The sequence below is a fragment of the Sinocyclocheilus grahami genome, unplaced genomic scaffold (genome assembly GCF_001515645.1).
Source record: "Sinocyclocheilus grahami isolate Dianchi unplaced genomic scaffold, SAMN03320097.WGS_v1.1 scaffold720.1, whole genome shotgun sequence".
In the NCBI taxonomy this organism is placed as follows: domain Eukaryota; kingdom Metazoa; phylum Chordata; class Actinopteri; order Cypriniformes; family Cyprinidae; genus Sinocyclocheilus; species Sinocyclocheilus grahami.
In genome coordinates, this window is record NW_015505899.1 from 129,955 (window position 1) to 151,073 (window position 21,119).

The 21,119-nt window shown below is 35.7% G+C and overlaps 1 protein-coding gene across 1 annotated transcript in view; it reads left to right on the plus strand.

Moving 5' to 3' along the window:
• ebf2 (EBF transcription factor 2) overlaps nucleotides 1-20,100 on the plus strand; it is a 24,547-nt gene extending 4,447 nt beyond the window's left edge. Inside the window, exons 6-16 of the mRNA XM_016244472.1 lie at nucleotides 170-238; nucleotides 11,364-11,445; nucleotides 13,264-13,405; nucleotides 13,667-13,797; nucleotides 13,944-14,070; nucleotides 14,550-14,638; nucleotides 16,042-16,107; nucleotides 16,697-16,874; nucleotides 17,933-18,118; nucleotides 18,234-18,401; nucleotides 19,426-20,100. Of these exons, the coding sequence (XP_016099958.1) occupies nucleotides 170-238; nucleotides 11,364-11,445; nucleotides 13,264-13,405; nucleotides 13,667-13,797; nucleotides 13,944-14,070; nucleotides 14,550-14,638; nucleotides 16,042-16,107; nucleotides 16,697-16,874; nucleotides 17,933-18,118; nucleotides 18,234-18,401; nucleotides 19,426-19,457 (1,270 nt within the window). The 3' untranslated portion in view covers nucleotides 19,458-20,100. The remainder of the gene's footprint in view (nucleotides 1-169; nucleotides 239-11,363; nucleotides 11,446-13,263; nucleotides 13,406-13,666; nucleotides 13,798-13,943; nucleotides 14,071-14,549; nucleotides 14,639-16,041; nucleotides 16,108-16,696; nucleotides 16,875-17,932; nucleotides 18,119-18,233; nucleotides 18,402-19,425) is intronic.
• Nucleotides 20,101-21,119: the final 1,019 nt, after the last annotated feature.

A 21,119-nucleotide genomic window follows, 5' to 3' on the forward strand; every position in this document is an offset into this window, starting at 1 on the left:
GGGGGGTTGTCTGCTCTGTGTAGGGTCGTGTTTGTGTGTGTATGCTTTAGAAGCGGCGATTGAGCTTGATCATTCACAACCAATGTGACAGATTGCTTGACTGTCTCAATTGTAGTGGTCTTATGGAGCAAGTGTTAATCATTCATTATCTTTTCTTTTTCATACAAAGTCGCTGCTGTGAGAAAAAAAGCTGCGGCAATCGTAATGAGACACCATCTGACCCTGTCATCATTGACAGGTAAGTCCGGTTACAAACCTTTCTTTTTTTTGACTCAAACAGGAACATGTTTGAATGATTTATTTGTGCACCCAGTCCACAGTCTATTTTACTTCTATTTAATTTGATTAAAGGGAAGAAAAATGTGAGATATAATCATTTTGAGGGAACTCAATGGAGTTGTGAGTTTTGAGATCCCAGTTCTCAATAAAGTCTGATATGAGAAAAAATAATGGCACATGGTTTAGCACTCTAAGACTAGCATACTAAAACTAGGCCCAATAAAGTCTCTTTGGGACAAAACAAGTTCAGTCTGTATGTAAGGAATATCAGTAATAGTTTTTTTAGATAGTGATTCGGGTTTTGAGAGTGAAAAAAATCTGTCCTTCTTTATTATTTCCCTCCTTGCTTAGAAAGGGTCAGTTTATTGCTTATTTTCTCCTTTTCCTATACATAAAACAACTTAAATTTCCCATGTAAACTCTCTTGTGCGTACTGAATCACTCTTTCTCCCACAACCTGGTTGCCATAAGCTATCTTTCAAAGATATGGATAATATAGTTTCCTTTATGTTCAGATCTTGCTTGATATCCTGTTCAAGCTAACATTGTTTATAAAGCGTCTCTGAGGATCTGCGCTGTCTTTCTCAAGTCAAGAATGGAAAAAACTGGACTGTTGTCTTAGATTTTCCCAGAATTCCTCAGCACCACAGCTGTTTTTATAGTTTTCTCTCTGGTTCTTCTCTCCTCTCTCTCTCTATCTCTCTCTCCTCTGTCCTGTCTGTAATTTTTTTAAATTATCCAAACATGGCCAGATTTACACAGAGTTACAATAAAACAGTGGTTTTAGACAGCCATGTTCAGTATTGACAGATTAATATTCTTTTGTCATAACTGTTTCTAAAAGTTGTCCCCCCCCCCCCTGTAGCTTATACATCGCATCATTAGTGCATTATGATACTGTACTTCTCAGTTTTGGCAGCAGTAAACAAACGTATTGTGTACCATTTTGAAAATCATGAATATGGAAAAATGGATATTGTGGAATATGGACTAATGAATATAGGTTACATTGGTAGAGTCATACAGTTGATGGATTGGCACCACATCTTTTTCTCTTGGCTGCAAAATACTATTTGTTGAGCGATGTTTATATTTAATATCTTTTAATATATTCATTAGATTAGATTCCAGAAAATAGTATTTTCAGTGCTAAATTCTACATTATTTAACCTTCACTCTCTCATTTTCTTCCTTTTATTGCCACCCACAACCTTTTTCCCTAATATTGATGTAATTAGTCAGCCTCATCAGGATACCTCCCCAATGCATGTGGGAATTGTGGTCCCAAAGCACCTACACCCCCCTCCTTTTTTAATCTGTGTCCGTTTTGTTTGGACCTGCTGCTCTGTCTGTCTGTCTCTCCACCCCCTTTCTCCCTCCACAACTAATCCAGTTATTAGCAGAAGGGGAGAGAATGGCTCTCAGCTGATCCTGAAGGAGTCTTTTGTCACATTAAGCCTCACATCTCCCCTCGGTTCTTCTTGCTGCCAGAGAGTTTACAGCCTAGCTTTGTATCATTACCTGTCCATATGTTATTTTACATACTAATTTAGGCACATTTGAAACCTTTATTTATGCTAGCTGGTTTGTAATTATGTCTTATCATGTGCTTGTGCCTATGTTAGAATTAAACTTATTTAAAGACCAACTTAGTCAGTCCAATAGTCCATAACTGATCAATACCACCAGTGTGCTTTGGCCACATACTTTGATCCTGTAGATGAAAGCTGCTATGTTTTAAAATGAAAATTGGCAATAAGGATAACAATGAACATTTTGGTTGGCATATATTGGTATACTAGTCAGAGATCAAACCATCACGATCATTTGTAAAAACTATACAAAAATTAAATCTTTATTTTTTAAATGTAAAAATAATTGGGGTAAGGTATGAGTTTAAGTAGTTTAAGTAACCTTCAGTTAAGTAAATGTGAGTAAAAATGTAAATTTATTTTCAGTTGTTTTAGTGTTAAGAAAACATGCCTAAATTGGATTAGGAAAAGTTTGTCAAAGTAGAAGCACTAATTAGAAAGTTAATAAATGTTTCTGAAGCTCCGGTATATCCAACCTTTGTGGTAAATGTACAGCTGTATGGCTAACAGCTTGAGGTTTAGCAAGTCAGTACCACACAGGTTCAATAAATGGATGTGTATGACCAGTGGGGGTTGAAAAAAGCTATTGAAAAGAAAGAGAGGATTGAAAGGGGATCAATCCCACAGTGGGTTTTGTGGAAACAAACTTAAATAATCAATATGGTATAATCTTGTCAATAGAATAATTAAGGCTGATAGATTGGTATGCTTATTTGTTTGTTTTCTTTTGTCATAACTGTTTCTAAAAGTTGTTCTGATGATTGCTGAAAAGAAGTTGCTAATAATTTAGTAATCTGCAATATCTCCACAGAATTTGGATGTAGTTATAAATACCAGTCCTCTATTTTAATGCTGACTACTAATGTGTATACTGTACTAACATTACCTTTGAATGAATGAAATACAGATTTCAGAATTTATCAATTAAAATAATGCCAGAAAGTAACAACAATAAAAACAAAAACCGCTACAGTGGCTCTCAAATTTAAGAGCCACAGTAGTGGTATAAGGATGTGGACTCCAAAAAAAAAAAAATTAACACACTTGGGGCTGTTGTTTCAAAGACTGGTCTGACATAACATTTCATTCGCATGCCTAGTTCTCTCTGCAATGAATACTCTGATTTGCGGGGTGCGGGGGGTGGAGGGTGGAAATCACAGTAATAGGAATGGTACCATCTGTCCCCTCTCACTTTGCTAATCAAACCCAGGGGAGTGCAAAACTACTGGATCAATGGAAAGACAATTAACTGATCCTGAAGGGAAATTTTAGTTCGGCAGCAGAACCAACACCCAACAAATGGTAGCTACTATAGAACAAGTCAAGGGGATGGCAGAATAAAAAATAGCTTTGACACTTGAAATTCACATTACATAAGTCTTTACTTGACACTTGAAATTTAGCACTGGTTGCATCCATTTCTCTGGATCAGATTTTAAGATTTAATGTTTCTAAACCTTGGTTGCAGTCCATCTGCTTTAAATTCAATAGATTGAGCATTATTTGGAAAGGTGATTTCTGTCACTGCTGTGAGGAACAGTGCTGCCTATGGTGTTAAAATATAATGTCCGTGGCTAATCCATAGCAAATGTGTACACATGCAGACAGGAGTGAGGGGGGAGCGAGAGGGAGGAACTGTGTTGAAGGAGAATGGGAGGAAGAAAATAGTAAGGAGACTGACAGGGCTCACAGCAGGCCTGCTGGGAAGCTGTCAATGGCCCTATCAACCCTGACCTGAGTCCGGACAGAGTCATCACACACACACACACACACACACACACACACACACACACACACACACACACACAGAGACATATGCACACACATGAGACTACATTGTGATGTAGACTACGTCAATGATGTAAACTAATTCAGGGCATCTGTCCTGATGAATATATTCCAAAACCTGCAGTATACACAAAAAACAGGAACATATTTCTGCAGAGAAAGTGGGATGTTGAGGCATGCAGATTTTAGCTTAGAGGATGAGATCTTCTTATATATATATACACACACACACATATATATATACACACACACACACACACACACACACACACACACACACACAGAGACATATGCACACACATGAGACTACATTGTGATGTAGACTACGTCAATGATGTAAACTAATTCAGGGCATCTGTCCTGATGAATATATTCCAAAACCTGCAGTATACACAAAAAACAGGAACATATTTCTGCAGAGAAAGTGGGATGTTGAGGCATGCAGATTTTAGCTTAGAGGATGAGATCTTCTGGATCTCCTCCAGATTGCTGGCAAGTAGACACTCTCTCTCACACACACACACACACAAACAAGCAAACAAACAAACAGAGGGGCCAGGCTAGCACCAGGGGGCATCATTAACTCATTAGTGAAATTTGTCTTTCCCAAAAAGACTCATGGCTGTATTCGATCAAAAGGGTGCTTCTACTAAATACTGAGCAAAGGGTCTGAATACTTAGGACCATGTGATATTTCAGTTTTTCTTTTTTAATAAATCTGCAAAAATGTCAACAATTCTGTGTTTTTCTGTCAATATGGGGTGCTGTGTGTACATTAATGAGGAAAAAAAAATAACTTAAATGATTTTAGCAAATGGCTGCAATATAACAAAGAGTGAAAAATTTAAGGGGGTCTGAATACTTTCCGTACCCACTGTATATATCTCTACCCATGACAGCAAATGATGCAGAGGGTTAATTTGATCAGAATGGCATTTATAGAAAAAATATCTCAAGATGACTGGATGGCAAGGCTGCTAATTAAACATTTGCTCTAATATCTGTGTGATAAAATATAGTGCATTACAAAAGTATTTAAACCCATTGCATTTTTTATGGTACTTAAAGTGTCTTGTGTGTGTGTTTTTTTAAAAGCTGCATGCTTCATTTTTGTTCTCTAAACTCACATCAAGCTGTTCTGTTTGAGACGTTCAGTAAAGTGAGTGCTGGCATCCTCCATTCAATCCCCCTCTCCACACACACACACACACACACACACACACACACACACACACTCACACACACACACACTCCCGATTTGGAAACAGATGTTGTTTGTCAGATCCTATCATTACTGGCTAATTAAGCAGACATCTTTTCCTTCTTTTCTCCTATCTGCCACTCTTGTATTCATGCATATTGCCCTGCCTTTGTTTCCCCACAAAGATGAAGGCTTGTGCAGAAATTTTCTGCATTTGATAAATAAATCTGTGCTTACACAGACATAATCGGGGCAAGCACTGAGCATTATAACAAATATTTTAAAAAACATATCCAGGACTATACTGGAAATTCAGGAATTAATTAATTAATTAATTCGTTTGTTTATTAAATTTTTTTGAAGGTAAAGCTCTGAAAGTGTCATCTGTTTTAGTCAATGTATATATATATATATATATATATATATATATATATATATGTATATATATATATCATCAAATTCAGTGATCAACTTTTTTTTCTGAAAAAGTATCTTTCTTCATGCGTTTTTGTATTCACTGCCATTTCTTTGCCCCACTGATGGTAATAAAATATGGAAAATGAGCCAAATAGTCATGTGACTGAAAAAGATGAATAGCACATTTTACTACTGTGTTTACAAAGTGCTTTACAGAAAATATGCATAAGCATTCACAGAAACAAAATGTAAAATAAGAAAATGAAAACATAACAGGGAGGAGAATAAGAAATGAAAATGCTTAACTAGGGGGAAAGCTCTAGTTAACTAGTATTTCTTGAGGCACTTTTTATAGTGCTGAGTTAGTCAGCGGTGGTCAGTGAAAGAGTTTTCACAGCTTGGGACCATAATGACTAAAAAACAAAGAACACGTATGTTGTTAAATTAATATAAAATAGTTAAGATTCTGTGTAGTTTCTAAGTCACTAATCAAATGAGCAAATTTGTGACATGAGCATGCAAACTCTTATTTTTAAAAGTTCAGATTTCCTTGCTTCAAATGAAACAAAACTGTGAACACGTGCATTATCAGGATTTGCACACCTTGTGGAGCCCATGCCAACTCGAGTGCATGATAGTGAATATGAAATTGTTAGTTTTTCACTTTTGATCACTTACATTGCTGATAATAAATTAAATATAAATTTTTTAATAATTTAATAAAGAAATTTTACAAAATTTCAATAATATAAAATGGAAGCTCTCACAAGTTCTGACAAAATTTTTAAAGTAGATGATGAAAACATAATCTTTTTTTTAGAAAAAGCAAGAGTCCAGAGACAACGTGTTGGTTGGTTGCTTTTATTTTTCTTAGTTGTGGAAGCACGTGTGAAAGGTCCTGGTGTGGTATGTGGTGATGGAGGTATTGATTTTTAAAGTCTCTATGTGTGCCCTGTTAGTGGGGTCAGAGGTTGGGAACGTGCCCTGTTAACTCCTCGACCAGTCTGGCCCCAAAGTCTGCCAAGGGATTCTGGGAGCCCAGAGTATTTATGACCAGCCCTAGCTAACCTCTGCTACCCCAAACCCCTCAGAGGCTCCACCACAATCCTCACCTACAACACACAATTCAACACCAGATTTTACCCCCCTTTTTGTTGTTTGTTTTTTGGATTGCTTAGTTGATGATGAATCCAATAGATACAGAATGGGAATATGTGTATATACAAAATGTGACCTTGGACCACAATTTTGAAGAGTCAATTTTTTGAAATTGAGATTCATACATCATATGAAATCTGAATAAATAAGCTTTCCATTGATGTATGGTTTGTTAGGATAGGACAATATTTGGCCAAGATACAACTATTTGAAATCTGGAATCTGAGGGTGCAAAAAAATCTAAATACTGAGAAAATCGCCTTTAAAGTTATCCAAATGAAGTTCTTAGCAATGCATATTACTAATCAAAAATTAAGTTCTGATATATTTACGGTAAGAAATGTACAAAATATCTTCATGGAACATGATCTTTACTTAATATCCTAATGATTTTTGGCATAAAAGAAAAATCTATAATTTTGACCAATACAATTATTTTTTTGGCTATTGCTCAAAATATACCCAAGCGACTTAAGACTGGTTTTGTGGTCCAGGGTCACAAATTTGAAAATCAGTACATTATGGCTATGACTAGTTCTGATACTTCATCATGGTTTGTGTCTTCATGGTTACATTCTTAATGTTGTTTTGGGTTGAATATAATGTGATATAAATCTGAATTTTTGTGCAGACGAGTGGGTTTTCTCATACACATGTGGCATACAGTCGTTGATGCATTGCTGCTCAAACTTTTCAGCATGTCAGTGTTTCGATGCTGCACATCTGGTTTCTTAATTTTCCTTCCCCCTCTCCCTCTATGTCATGACACTGTTTTGTTTTTCTAAGACGGAATGGGAGGGAGGTTAGATGGACAGGGGAAATACTGATCAGCAGACTCTTTCTCAGCTTTTGTTTCAGTCAAACAAAAACAGTCTGTCCAGTAATGGATATTACTTGCTATTCAAGTGTTAAATATATCAGATATACTCAATTTTTTTCTAAAGTATGACTAACTTTAGCCTTCAAGAGACCATTTCTTAGAGTTAATCCACAAAGAAATGCCAAAATGATCCATGAATCAAAATTATCAAAATTTAATGATTGGAAATACCAACTCATTCTTTAATAGGTATTCCTTTTTCTATATAATTACAGTAATAGTAATCAAAACTATGTCATATTTTATATGGGTTGTTTGGAATCATTAAGAGTTGTTTTTATACATATATGTTTTTGAAATACATCTCATATGCTCACCAAGCCTGCATTTATTTAATAAAAAAACATTAATATTGTAAAATATAATTACAATTTAAAAGGACTGCTTTCTATTTTATTTTATCTTACAATATAATTTGTCTGTAAAAGCAAAGCTGAATTTACTCCAGTCTTCAGTGTGATATTTCAGAAATCATGATCTTTCAGAAATCATTCTAATATGATGATTTGGTACCTAAGAAACATTTCATATTATTATGAATGTTGAATATTGTTGTGGAAACTATTATACAGTACCATTTAAAAGTTATTGGGGAAAAAAAGGAAATTAATATCATTATTCAGAAAAGAATGGATTTAAATTGATCAAAAGTGGCAGTAGAAATCTTTACAATCTTACAAAAAATGTCTATTTCAAATAAATGCTGTTCTTTCGAACTTTCCAAAAGTTATCTGACACATTTTAGTCCAGTTTGCCCAGAGTTTAGTGTATTGTACATTGTATTCAATTTTTGGTTATATACTATATAGTTACTCATCAACCAAATGTTTATGTGTTTATTTGTTGAACACTTTTACATAATCTATATATGTCAATGAATGAGTTAAAAAAAAAATACAACTTAAAAAAAACTTTTGATGTATATATCAAAAATATGTATGTAAGCAATGTATATATAATCATCTCAGTTCTAAATATTTATCATTGGCCTGCTATGAAGACTTTACTCCATGAAATCTAGATATCACAACAGTGCAAAACTTGCAAAACTTGCATTGTTATTATTAAACTTTCCTTATGACAAAACAGATAGAGGGGTGTTGTGCTGAAGTTGCAAGGTTTTCCAGGAGTCCTAATTAATTATGCAAGATGGGTCTAATTATGATGCAGTGAATGGATACATGGCAGAAGGTGCAAGGCAGTGAGGCTTAGAGATTTGCATGCTAAGTGAGTGGGGGAGTGACTAATGCATGTTAATGTGTGCGTTTCAAAGTGTTTTCATTTGCCTGCTTGCAGCTGTGCTCTATGATTTCATTAAGGGCTAAAAAGTTTATCATGTAGTTAAAGTGAAAATAATAGTACGTGTAGCATGGGTCGGGCATGAAACAGCACTCAAAACCATGACAAGTGTGTTGTAAGATACGAGTAAGAGGGTTGCCAGACAATGGTTCAGATGCAATGTTTATGGGGTAACTTCTCACAAACTGCTGAATTGATTTGCACAAAATTTTGCAAGCATGCCTGTTCGATCTCCGATATTATTGAAACGATAAACAATTACAACAACAACAATAAAATAAGAACAATAATACGTTCTTGTTGTTGTGGCTCAATTTATTCATCCTGATTATGGGATGGACTAGTCCTGTGGTTTCTGTCTAGAAAATTATTTTAGACAACGTTAACTATGAAAACTATTATTCTGTAAACTATATACAGTTTACAGTGAGTGGGGTGGTAGACGGAGATAGTGAATTAGTTTTGCTTTAGGAACATGCTGTACAAAATATGTGTCATAGAAAACTACACAAAAATATAAGATATAACATATAAATATAAATAAAAAACAAAACATTGAAATGTAATAACATTACCAAAAAACTACATAGGACCAACAATATCCAGAATTAGTGTTTGGTTTCTAAATGTCTTTTGAATTTGTATGTGTACTTGGCAGTCAATAATTTAGCACACAAAACACATACCCATGTTTAATGTAGTGTGGTTTCTTGCATAGTTTGTTCATGTTTTTTAATGTTGAGGGCATGTCACACAAGTTCATGCTGCATTTGCCTGTTTTGGTGACAGATCAGATGTATATCCAAATATATAGGAAGTGTTTTCGCCTCCCTTTTAAATGATACACCTATTGATATTTGTTTGTTTGTGAGAAACTAGAAGCAGGCCATTGTTGCTATACAGTTCACTTCTGGGATTTGAAGTCTCCATCTACATTTACAGCCAGACACCTTGGAGTTGTGATAGATGACATGCTAAATTTCTCAGACCACATTGCTAAAACTGTCCGGTCCTGCAGATTTGCTTTATTCAACATCAGGAAGATCAGGCCCTTTCTTTCAGAACATGCTTCACAACTCCTTGTTCAAGCTCTTGTTCTGTCCAGGCTGGACTATTGCAATGCTCTCTTGGCTGGTCTTCCAGCCAGTTCTATCAAACCTTTACAATTAATACAGAATGCGGCTACAAGATTCATTTTTTAAGGTGGGGTAAGCTTTTTTTTCAAAAACGCTTTAGAAAACTGATTCGGGCCAATAGCAAAACAAACTTGTAGCCAATCAGCAGTAAGGGGCGTGTCACAGGACGGACATTAGCCGAGCCGAGCGACAGAAAGATAGAGATGGCGGATAAAAAACAAAAGAGGAAAACGTCTGTGGAACAAACGAAGGCTTAAGGCAAGAAGTAGGACCCGTGTAAATATCGAATCAGCTTTCCAGCACTGGAGAGAACTCAAGGAGCGGAAGGCCTGCGATCGGACGCAGAGGTTGAGTTGTTTCTTCTCGATAGATGAGTAACACCGTGTCTGTGCCGCAACAGCTAAAGTCTGTCTAGTAACTTACACTGGACGCGACAAAGCGACCATTGAAAATCATTTGAAATTTGTGTCAATACGTCATAAATAGAACGCAGAAGCAGTTTTCTGTTGGGGATTTGTCGTGTCGTGCCGCACCGCATCCAGTGTAGACCATAGATATGTATATATACTGTATCTATGGTGTAGACAGCATCACTGATTATGAGTTCTATAGTATTTTGTCGCGCCGCGCCACTAGCGTCCTGTGTAGACACTGTTTAACATTGGTTTTGCTTTCTTTCACAGAACTAATCGTTGCCTGAGTTGCGTACGAATGTGGGTGGCGGAGCTATCAAAATAGGGGCGAGACCCTTTAGGGGTAGGGACGTGTTTGTTTTGGTGATTTCAAATGTCAACATTGGCTACCAGAAATCGCTTACCCCACCTTTAATGAGCCAAAAAGCATATCACACCTCTATTCATCAATTTGCACTGGCTACCAATAGCTGCTCGCATAAAATTTAAGGCATTAATGTTTGCCTACAAAACCACCACTGGCTCTGCACCCATTTACCTAAATTCACTACTTCAGAGTTATGTGCCCTCTAGAAGCTTGCGTTCTGCAAGTGAACGGTGCATTATTGTGCTATCCTAAAGATGTTCCCTCCTGGTGGAATGACCTGCCCAACTCAGTCCGAGCAGCTGAGTCCTTCGGCATCTTCAAGAAATGGCTAAAAACAAATCTCTTCCATCTTTATTTGACCCTCTAACTCTAGCACTCTCTATTCTAATTCTATTTGATCTATTTTTTGCACTCTCTATTCTAATTCTATTTTATCTATTTTTTTTATTTAAAAAACAACAACACTCTACCCTTTAAGACTTCTAACTGCTTGTTTTCATTAAAAAAGCCTCTAACACTAGCTTTCTCTATTCTTTTTCTATTCAATCTATTTGTATTCTTTTCATTTATTATACAATTAACAAAAAACAGTAGCAAGGAGATATATATATCTCCTTGCTACTGTACTGCGTTAGGCTAACAGAGACTTGTCATAGCACTTGCATATTATTGCTCTTTTGTTGATTTGATTGCTTCCATTGTCCTCAGTTGTAAGTCACTTTGGTTAAAAGCATCTGCTAAATGACTAAATGTAAATGTGAATAAAACATATGTGGTTTACGTTTTGTTTGTTTGTTTTTTTCTTTGTGTGTGTGTTTGTTTGTTTCCCACAGATTTTTCTTGAAGTTTTTCCTAAAGTGCAATCAAAATTGTCTGAAGACAGCAGGGAACCCCCGAGACATGAGGAGATTTCAGGTATTGATCATTTATTTGTAAATAAATGCCCTTTGCAAAATGCAGAAATTTTATGTTGTCTCTAAGGTAGAACCCATTTACAATGACTTCAATCCCTTTTGCTGACTTTAAACTTTTTACTCATTTCTTTACACTCAAAAAAAAAAAAAGATCTTAATCAAAACCTTTATTTCCAGTAAAAATACCCAAACGTCCTTAAAACTAGTACATTTGCTTTAGACATTATGATTTGTCAGAGAATGTATCTTGAATGTATTTTTTCTTTTAAAGATTAAGATGCTTTATGTACAATGCTGTATGTAGTTTTGAATAAAAAGACGTGATACGTGCGATAGAGATTTATATAAAGTGTCTGACTACAAAATCTCATAAGAGACAGAGAGTGATCAGAGAAAAAGCAGAAAAGTATTAGAAGAAACGATCATCAGGAAATCAGCCAAGGTGTTTCAGGAAGTTGTCAGGATTTGAGTGATGGGCTCCAGATGGGGAAGGTCAGGCTCTGTGACCCAGGAAGTGCTCACTGGGGACCCTCCTGCTTTACTTCCTCCCACTTGTCTTTCACTACTGGAGCCACTATCTGACATTTCATCCCTCACTCTTCATTTCCCTGCTGTCCTTCCTTATTCATTGTTGTGCATTTATTTCATTTTTTTTAGTGTGACATTTCTTTTCTTATTTGCAGCAGACTGCATCCCTCATATCTATTTCTCTTATATGTTTACATGTTGTTGTTTTTTTTCATCTTAAGCTCTGCAATCGTTTGTACATTTGAGCATTTATGTTCTCATTGTTTTTATATTAACTTTCGTTTCACTTTGAAACAACACCCAATTGAAATCACTTTGGTATGTGGTTTAAAATCCAATTTTTTTTTTTAATGAGTGTATGTTTTTTTAGGATGGCCATACATATTGGGATTTTAGCTGTCATATGAGCCAATGTTTTGTTTTATTTATTTGTTTTTACAGTTTGGAAAAATCATGTCATATTCATTGATGCTTATCTGGTCAAGACTTGCTTTGTGCAAGAAGAATGGCAAAACCAACCATATACCAATCATTTAAAAAAAAAAATGTGTTTGTTTTTATGATTTAAAATTTTTATGATTGTCGGCTTAAATTCATCCAGTGTATAGGCTCGTCCCTATTTCTATGTCATACAAGACCTAATCACTCAGTCTACACTAGGCTACAGAGATGTGAATACTTTTGTCCTTAGATAAAGAAAAGAAACAGAGAAGGGATAAATCAGGTGGAAAGTTGGGAAAAAAAGAGTGAGCATAAATGAGATTATTGGGAGAAGAATACAGGGGACCCTGGAAAAGCCATGTTCCTGTGGCTCAGTGGTAGAGCATTGTGTTCCCAATGCAAAAGGTTGTGGGTTCAATTCCCAGGGAATACATATTCTGGTAAAAAAATGTATAGCCTGAATGCACTGTAAGCTGCTTTGGATGAAAGTGTCTGCTAAATGCATTAATTAAAAGTCAGAGAAGGATGAGAACAAACCATTTCAATAATACTTGGGGGTATTCTATAATTATTGCAATTTTATCTTACACTCTTTGGCTGCATTTTGTGTAATGCTCTTGATGGCCAATGATTCAAAAAGGGATATAAAACTGTAAATTTTTTAATCAGCAGCAGAAGTTTCTAAAGATGACATTGCTAGGATATCATCGATCATATTTTGAGATATCAAATCAGTTTTTTATTAGTTTTTTTAATGGCATGACATCTAAAGGTTTTAATGTACAGTTCTTACACGAATCTCCTTTAAATTGTTTGTGTTATTAATATGTCTGTCTTTGCATTCCAATAGGTGGTTTTGTCGACCACAGTCAGTGTGGATGGTCCTGTACTAGCCATTTCTGATAATATGTTTGTGCACAACAACTCCAAACATGGACGTCGCTCTCGTAGAACAGATTCAAATGAGACAGTGGAGACTAGCATGGAATATGGTGAGATTCAGAAAAGACATTAAAAAAGCTACATTTAATTGTCGATTTTGTGCATTAATCCACAGTTATATACAAGGGGAGGACGGTTTTAACCATAAAGTTAAGTTAAGGGCAGCTCTAAGTTATCTTACTCTGTTGAAAGAGTAGAAACGAGTAGCTCTGTGGTCAAGTAAAACTTACTGAGGGATGTTTCTTAGACCTTGAGTAATAATTTTTTGCATTTTTAATGTCATTTTCATTTTTGTCATTTCTCTACTACAGCTACTCCATGTATCAAAGCCATCAGCCCTAGTGAAGGTTGGACTACAGGCGGAGCTATGGTAATTGTGATTGGGGAAAACTTCTTTGATGGTCTGCAGGTGGTGTTCGGGAGCATGCTCGTGTGGAGTGAGGTATGCATTTGTAGACTATCGAAGCAAGCTTTAACTTGCAATAGGGAAAGCTTTTGTAATATTTAGAAAATTGCCTTAAGGATTGAGCTCCAGCATTCTTAAACAACTAACTTTAAGAGGTTGTTTTTTTGTCATTGTTCATGCAGTTAATCACTCCTCATGCTATCCGAGTTCAAACTCCTCCTCGACACATACCAGGGGTTGTAGAAGTTACACTATCTTACAAATCTAAGCAGTTCTGTAAAGGAGCTCCAGGGCGCTTTATTTATACAGGTAAATACACACCCAGACATCCGCACCCATGCAGAATCACAAATTTAATGATAAAGTGTGTTATGTTAAATTACTTCCTATCCATGTTTAAAGTGCAGAGACAAATTATTTGGCTTCCCTAAATTTGAAAGCATTGTGGTTTTTTGCCACTTTCAGAACACCAAAACATTGCCATGTTTATTTGAGTGGCCCAACATGTCATCTTATGGCTCATCCAATAGAAGTTTTGGGTGAAACTGCCTGTTTAGCTGAACTATGAAAAAATGGTAAAAGGGGCAACTAGTATTTGGAAAAACCGATTTGGAAACAATTGTTATTACTTTATGCAATTGTGTTTGGTGCTATTAGTAAAGAGCACATTAAATACCATACCTGGTTGCTTTCTAAACGTACATACTATGGGATTTATGCAGACAGTGGAATATGTGGAGGGATGTTTTAAAGACAAATTGATTCTCACTTAGTATGGTTATCTCTAGCACTGAATGAGCCAACTATTGACTACGGCTTCCAGAGACTTCAAAAGCTGATCCCTCGACATCCTGGTGACCCCGACAAATTGGCAAAGGTTAGTAAATACTGCTATATGCTTATGATATTTACAGTTAGGTCCATATATATTTGGACACTGACACAATTTTCATAATTTTGGCTCTGTATGCCAGCAGAACAGAATTAAAAGGAAACAATCAAGATGTAATTGAAGTGCATACTTTCAGCTTTAATTCAAGGGGCTGAACAAAAATATAACATAAAATGCTTAGGAATTACAACCATTTTTATACGCAGTCCCCCTATTTTCAGGGGCTCAAATGTAATTGGACAAATAAATATAATCATAAATAAAATGCTCATTTTTAATATTTTGTTGAGAATCCTTTGCAGGCAATGACTGCCTTAAGTCTGGAACTCATGGACATCCCCAAAGACTGGGTTTCCTCCTTTATGTTGCTTTGCCAGGCTTTTACTGAAGTTGATTTCATTTGTTTGTTTGTTTGTGGGTCTTTCTGCCTTTAGTTTTGTCTTCAGCAAGTGAAGTATCATCAATCGGGTTGAGATCAGGTGATTGACTTGGCCATTACAAAATATTCCACTTTTTTACCTTCAAAAATTCCTGGATTGTTTTTGCTGTAAGTTTTGGGTCATTGTCCATTTGTACTATAAAGTGTGTTGCTGCATTTGGCTGAATCTGGGCTGAAAGTATATCCCTATACATTTCAGAATTCTTCCAGCTGCTTCTGTCCTCTTGTCACGTCATCACTAAACACCAGTAACCCAGTGCCACTGGAAGCCATGCATGCTCATGCCATCACACTGCTCCACCATGTTTCACAGATGCTGTTTGGATCATGAGCTGTTCCAAGTCTTCTCCATACTTTTTCCTTCCTGTCATTCTGGTACAGGTTGACCTTAGTTTCATCTGTACAAAGAATGCTTTCCTAGCATGCTTGGCAAAGTCTAACCAGGCCTTTCTATTCTTGAGGCTTATAAGTGGTTTGCACCTTGTGGGGAACCCTCTGTATTTGCTCTCGTGAAGCCTTCTCTTGATTGTAGACTTTGACAGTGACACTTCACTTGGCTGTATGTTGTGAAAGGATTTTTCAAATTAAAGCTCAGAGTGTGCACTTTAAAGCTCATATCCATTATATAACGGTAACTTGAATATGTTTTGGTCAACAGCTTAAATAATAATTGTGCCTGTGTCCAAATATATGAACCTAACTGTAAAAATGACACACACTCTTTGACAGTGACACTTCACTTGGCTGTATGTTGTGAAAGGATTTTTCAAATTAAAGCTCAGAGTGTGCACTTTAAAGCTCATATCCATTATATAACTGTAACTTGAATATGTTTTGGTCAACAGCTTAAATAATAATTGTGCCTGTGTCCAAATATATGAACCTAACTGTAAAAATGACACACACTTTTTTTTTAATCTCTTTGTGGAATTTATTTTCCCTGTTTTAGGAAATGTTACTTAAAAGAGCAGCAGATGTTGTTGAATCACTCTATGGAAATACCACCAGCAATCAGGTAACTACTGAACAGCAGTAGATATAAGATATATTTGTATTTAGTTTCTCAACATGAATATTATTCAACATAATATAAAAATGTTCCATAGAGCATAATTTGTACTTCAATGGAAGCAAGGGAATTTGGTCAATGAAACAAATGTGCTTTTTTGCAAGTGCATAGCTACAAATTAATGTCTCCTGTTCATACAACAGAAATTGAATTTCTTCAAAAGGGATAGTTCACCCACAAATGAAAATTCTGTCATCATTTACTCACTCACCCTCAAGCTGTTCCAAACCTGTATGAGCTTTTGTTCTTTTGATTACAAATAAAAATATTTTGAAGAATGTGTGTAACCAAACAGTTGACAGTAGCCATTGACTTCCATAGTTTTTCCTCTTCATTCTGTGGAAGCCAATGGCTATGGTCAACTACTTGGATATCATCAATATTCTTCAAAATATTTTCTTTTGTTTATCAAATGATGACAAAATTTAAATTTTTGGGTGAACTATCCCTTTAACATGAGTCCTGACACCCAATATTTTTTCTTTTTGTGTATTGCCTTGAATCAAAACTTTTCTTTGATGTTCTGTTGGTGCAGGACATGTTGCTAAAACGGGCAGCAGACATAGCCGAGGCTCTGTACAGCATGCCACGACCTCACAGTCAGCTGCAGGCCATGCCAAGTTCCCCTGTCCATGGCAGCGTTATGGGCCTCAGCTCTTATCCCACCCAGCTGGGTGTAAGTATTGGAGAACCTGGGCAAACCAGCAGCCAAGGTAAGGACCCTAAGACAATTGCCCTACGATTCCGAAGTCTTTGTCTTATTCATTGTCACAGATTACCATAGATGTTACTAAATCTCATCTCAACACATTTATTGAATGGTTATGCTTGACCTTTCATATGAATATCAGTGTTTGTGAGATTGATTCCTTTTGAACAGTTGTGGTTATTTAATTAATTAGCACTATAACCTACTGAACCATTAAACTTGATTGGCCATAACCTGTGGCCCAATACATCTGAAAATACATCACAGCCAGAATTTATTCTATGACATCCCTTCAATTAAAAACTAATAATTAATTAATAATAATTAATAATTTGCTGTCCTCATTTAAAAAAATAAACCCTTAAATTCTTAAATATGATTCTATTTAGTGAACTTGGAGTGAAATTGCCCCCTTTATATAGCTGTTTTTCAGTGCAACTGACAACCCTATTTATGTTCTGGTTCTGTTTAAGGAAACATGTTTTTCTTGGGATGTGTCTGTTCAAATTCTGTGATTGTGTCAATGGCCTTTAGTGTTCCAAATATTTGTGTGTGTGTGTGTGTGTGTCCTCCTGAGAAACAGACATAGACTTTTGACCAAATTTCTCTCTTTCTTTTATTGGCACTTCTTTTTTTCATGTTGCCCCAAGAGCACATTAACATGCAAATTAGATAAAATGTATATGGATGTTTATATACATATTGCATACAGTAAAACAGTATGTCAGATCATTGTTATTTTTCATGCCATAGTTGAGAATCAAAGTTTGGTTAAAAATAGTCTGAGACCTAAAAATTGATTGGTGAATGGAAAAAAAAGTTTTTGCTTATACACGTCTTTTTCTTCTTCTTTAACTTAGTCCTTGTGTCCTCTACAGAGGACATAGCATAAAACTATTTTTTTCTCCACTTGTTTTCTTGTACTTTTTTTCTTTTTTTTTAAAGAAAAAATAAGATTAATTTACAACAGTTCATAACACCAAATTGCAGGGCTGGTGTTGTTTGTTTGTTTGTTTATTGGTTGCTTGACTGGCTTAATATTGCGGTTTCTCTTTTTTTAAGGTTACACTCGAAACCCAAGCAGTTTGTCACCTCGGGGCTACCCTTCAGCATCGACCCCTCAGCAGTCAGGTTATGGATCCAATGGAGGCATGAATGCGAGTTACGGAGCAGTGCCCATGAGTAGTCTGGGTGTTTCAGGGTCACCTGGCTTTAATAGTGCCTCACCAAACAGCTCTCCTTATGCTAGTGAGTTTTAGTTCCTTTCAGTTTCCTGTCATTTTTAATTATCCTTCTGCTGAAAATACAGAATGAATTTTGACAATCAAATAAGTATTTTGTTATGATCAAAACAATTTTTCAGTCATGCCATCTAGCCCCACTGTACCTGGCTCCAGTTCTTCATCCTCCCTTTTGCCCTTCACATCTTTCCCATCCTCGAACAAACAAAAAAGTGCCTTTGCTCCTGTCCTGAGACCACAGGGTTCGCCATCACCTGTTTGCCAAACCTCAGGAGGCCCCAGCTTTAGAGGTACTACTGATCTTCTTTCTAACTTTACCAAAACATTTTTTTTGTTCAAGGTTCCGTAAACCCTTAGTGGCAGGGCAAGAACGTTTTTTCATAGTTAAAAAAAAAAATGCATTACTAATAACTTATTTGTTTTCAACTTTCCAAAATGATCAGGCATTCTTTCTGGATACTGTGCTGATTAAAGGAATAGTTAACTCAAAAAAGTAAAAATTTACTCACCCCCAGAATTTGTTTCTTTATAGAACAGATTGAGAAATGTAGCATTACATCACTTGCTCATCAGTGGATCCTCTGCAGTGAATGGGTGCCATCAGAATGAGAGTCCAAACAGCTGATAAAAACATAACAATAATCCACATAAATCCAGTCCAGAAATTAATTTCTCCATTAATGTTGCTTCTGGCCAAAATTGCATCCATAATCCATACAACTGCTTCCAGTGAAATCCATCCCAACATTTAAATCCACCCATTTTAGAAGCTTTTTCACTGGAGAAAGCAATATTATGGATAGAGGGCTTGAATTTCTGTCATTAAAAACATCAAAATATGCATAATGATGCATTTATTTCTTACAAACACATAGCTTTTCACTTCATAAGACATTTATTGATGGACTGGAGTTGTGTGGATTACTTGTGGATTATTGTGATGTTTTTATCAGCTGTTTGGGCTCTCGTTCTGACGGCACCCATTCACTGCAGAGGATCCATTGTTAAGGAAGTGATGTAATGTTAAAGTGACGAAAGTTTAGAAAAATCTGTTCTAATGAAGAAAAAAACTAATCTACGTCTTGGATGGCCTGATGGTTAGTAAATTTCCAGCAAATTTTCATTTTTGGGTTAACTTTCTTTAAATGTCATATGTAAGCATAATATTTTGTGTGTGTCAACAGTAATTCATAAATTATTTCTTGCTTTGGTGATATAAGCATAATGTAGTAACTGTTTATTGAATTATCTATTTGATATAGCTATATGTTACTGTTATTGAGCATAACCTATTTTTTCTTTTTTCATTTCCAGCAATGACAGGCCTTGTGGTTCCCCCAATGTAGAGGATGAGTCTTTTCCAGTCATAAGCTCTATACATTTAGTGGCTAGAACTGGACTGACATCAATGTTGTCTCCTACAAGCCACACTGAGTGAAAAATATACAGTTGTCTAATCTTCTGATGAAGACCTATCAAGAGTATTAGAGACCACAACGACATTTTCAAAAGATTTTGGAAACCTTCTTAAAACATGTCCAGTCTATGAACACCGTTTGTCTCTGATTGTGAGGAGGTTGCCAAAGGGATGGTATTACTTAAAGGTTCTTCCAGCCACAAAATGCCAAAAGAGGAATAATTTTATCAGAAAACATGAGACTTGAGACTGTTACACATTTCTGGCCATATGTTCTTGACAGACACATTGGTCAATAGACTTTCACCGCAGTAGATGCCAGTAAAAGGGATGTGAATTGTCAAAACTGAGATTTTTGTTTTTTAAATACATGCTGATAGATCTACATCCCTAAACTGAAATTGTGTTTTTGAAAGCATATATCAGGCTTTTCACTTAGAGAAACGGCACATGTCTGTTTAGGTTTATGAACTGATTACCTCATATATTGATTTATTTAATGACAGAAACTATATAAGTTATATTTTTAGGTTAAGTACTAATATAAGGAACCATAATTGTATTTGCTATTGTTATCTTATTGTATTTGTTTTTCTGTAAACATTTTATATGTTGTCATTTTGTTATTCATATTAAAATAGTGACTAGATTTTTACATGTGAAAGTTTTGTTAAATATACAGGCAATATTTTATTCTTTTCCAACTTTATTAAGAATGTGTTTGTTAGAAAGTATATACTTTGTCAAGTCAAGAGGACAAGAACATGAAGGATTAAGTAAGTTTGACATTCTGTTAACACTAAAGTAATCACCACCACTCTCAGATTATATTAGATCGGACACTCTTTGCAGAGTATGCATTTGTAGCAATAGATCAGATATTGTTATTTATGAACAAGTTTTCATATTAGTAGCACTTCAAAATATTGCGGGGACGCACTGAAAGCTTTTTTCCTCTTCCACGTGGCCATTAATTCCCATCTTTTTATTCTTTTCAGTAAACATTAGAGCTTGTTTTTATGTCATTTCAAACAAACCAAAGACAGGGCTGTAGTTAGAGGAATAGTTCACCCCAAAATGAAAATGTGTTAAATTTATTTCCCCTCAAGCCTGATGTATATGAGTTTGTTTCTTCATTGGAACAGATTTTGGGAAATTTAGCATTTCATCACTTGCTCACCAATGAATCCTCTGCAGTGAATGGGTGCCGTCAGAATGAGAATCCAAATGGCTGATAAAAATCCACAAGTAATTCATACAAAGTAAAAAGCGTTGTTTGTAATGAACAAATCCATCATTAAAGTGTTTTTTAAAACCATTGCTTGAATCAGGAGAGAAATGTGCACAGATAAAGCACCGTTAACATAAAAACAGCTCTAAACAAATACGTGGGTGGATTTTGGTTTGAGAAGACAAGTGATAGACTTTTTCACTAAAGGAAGCGTTATAACGGATTATAGAGTGGTATTTTGGACAGAAGTGATGGTTTAAAGTTAAAATGTCTTGAATGCAATGTTTGCGTCATAAGATGTTAACTGATGGACTGGAGTAGTGTGGATTAGTTACTTGTGGATTATTGCTATTGCTATAA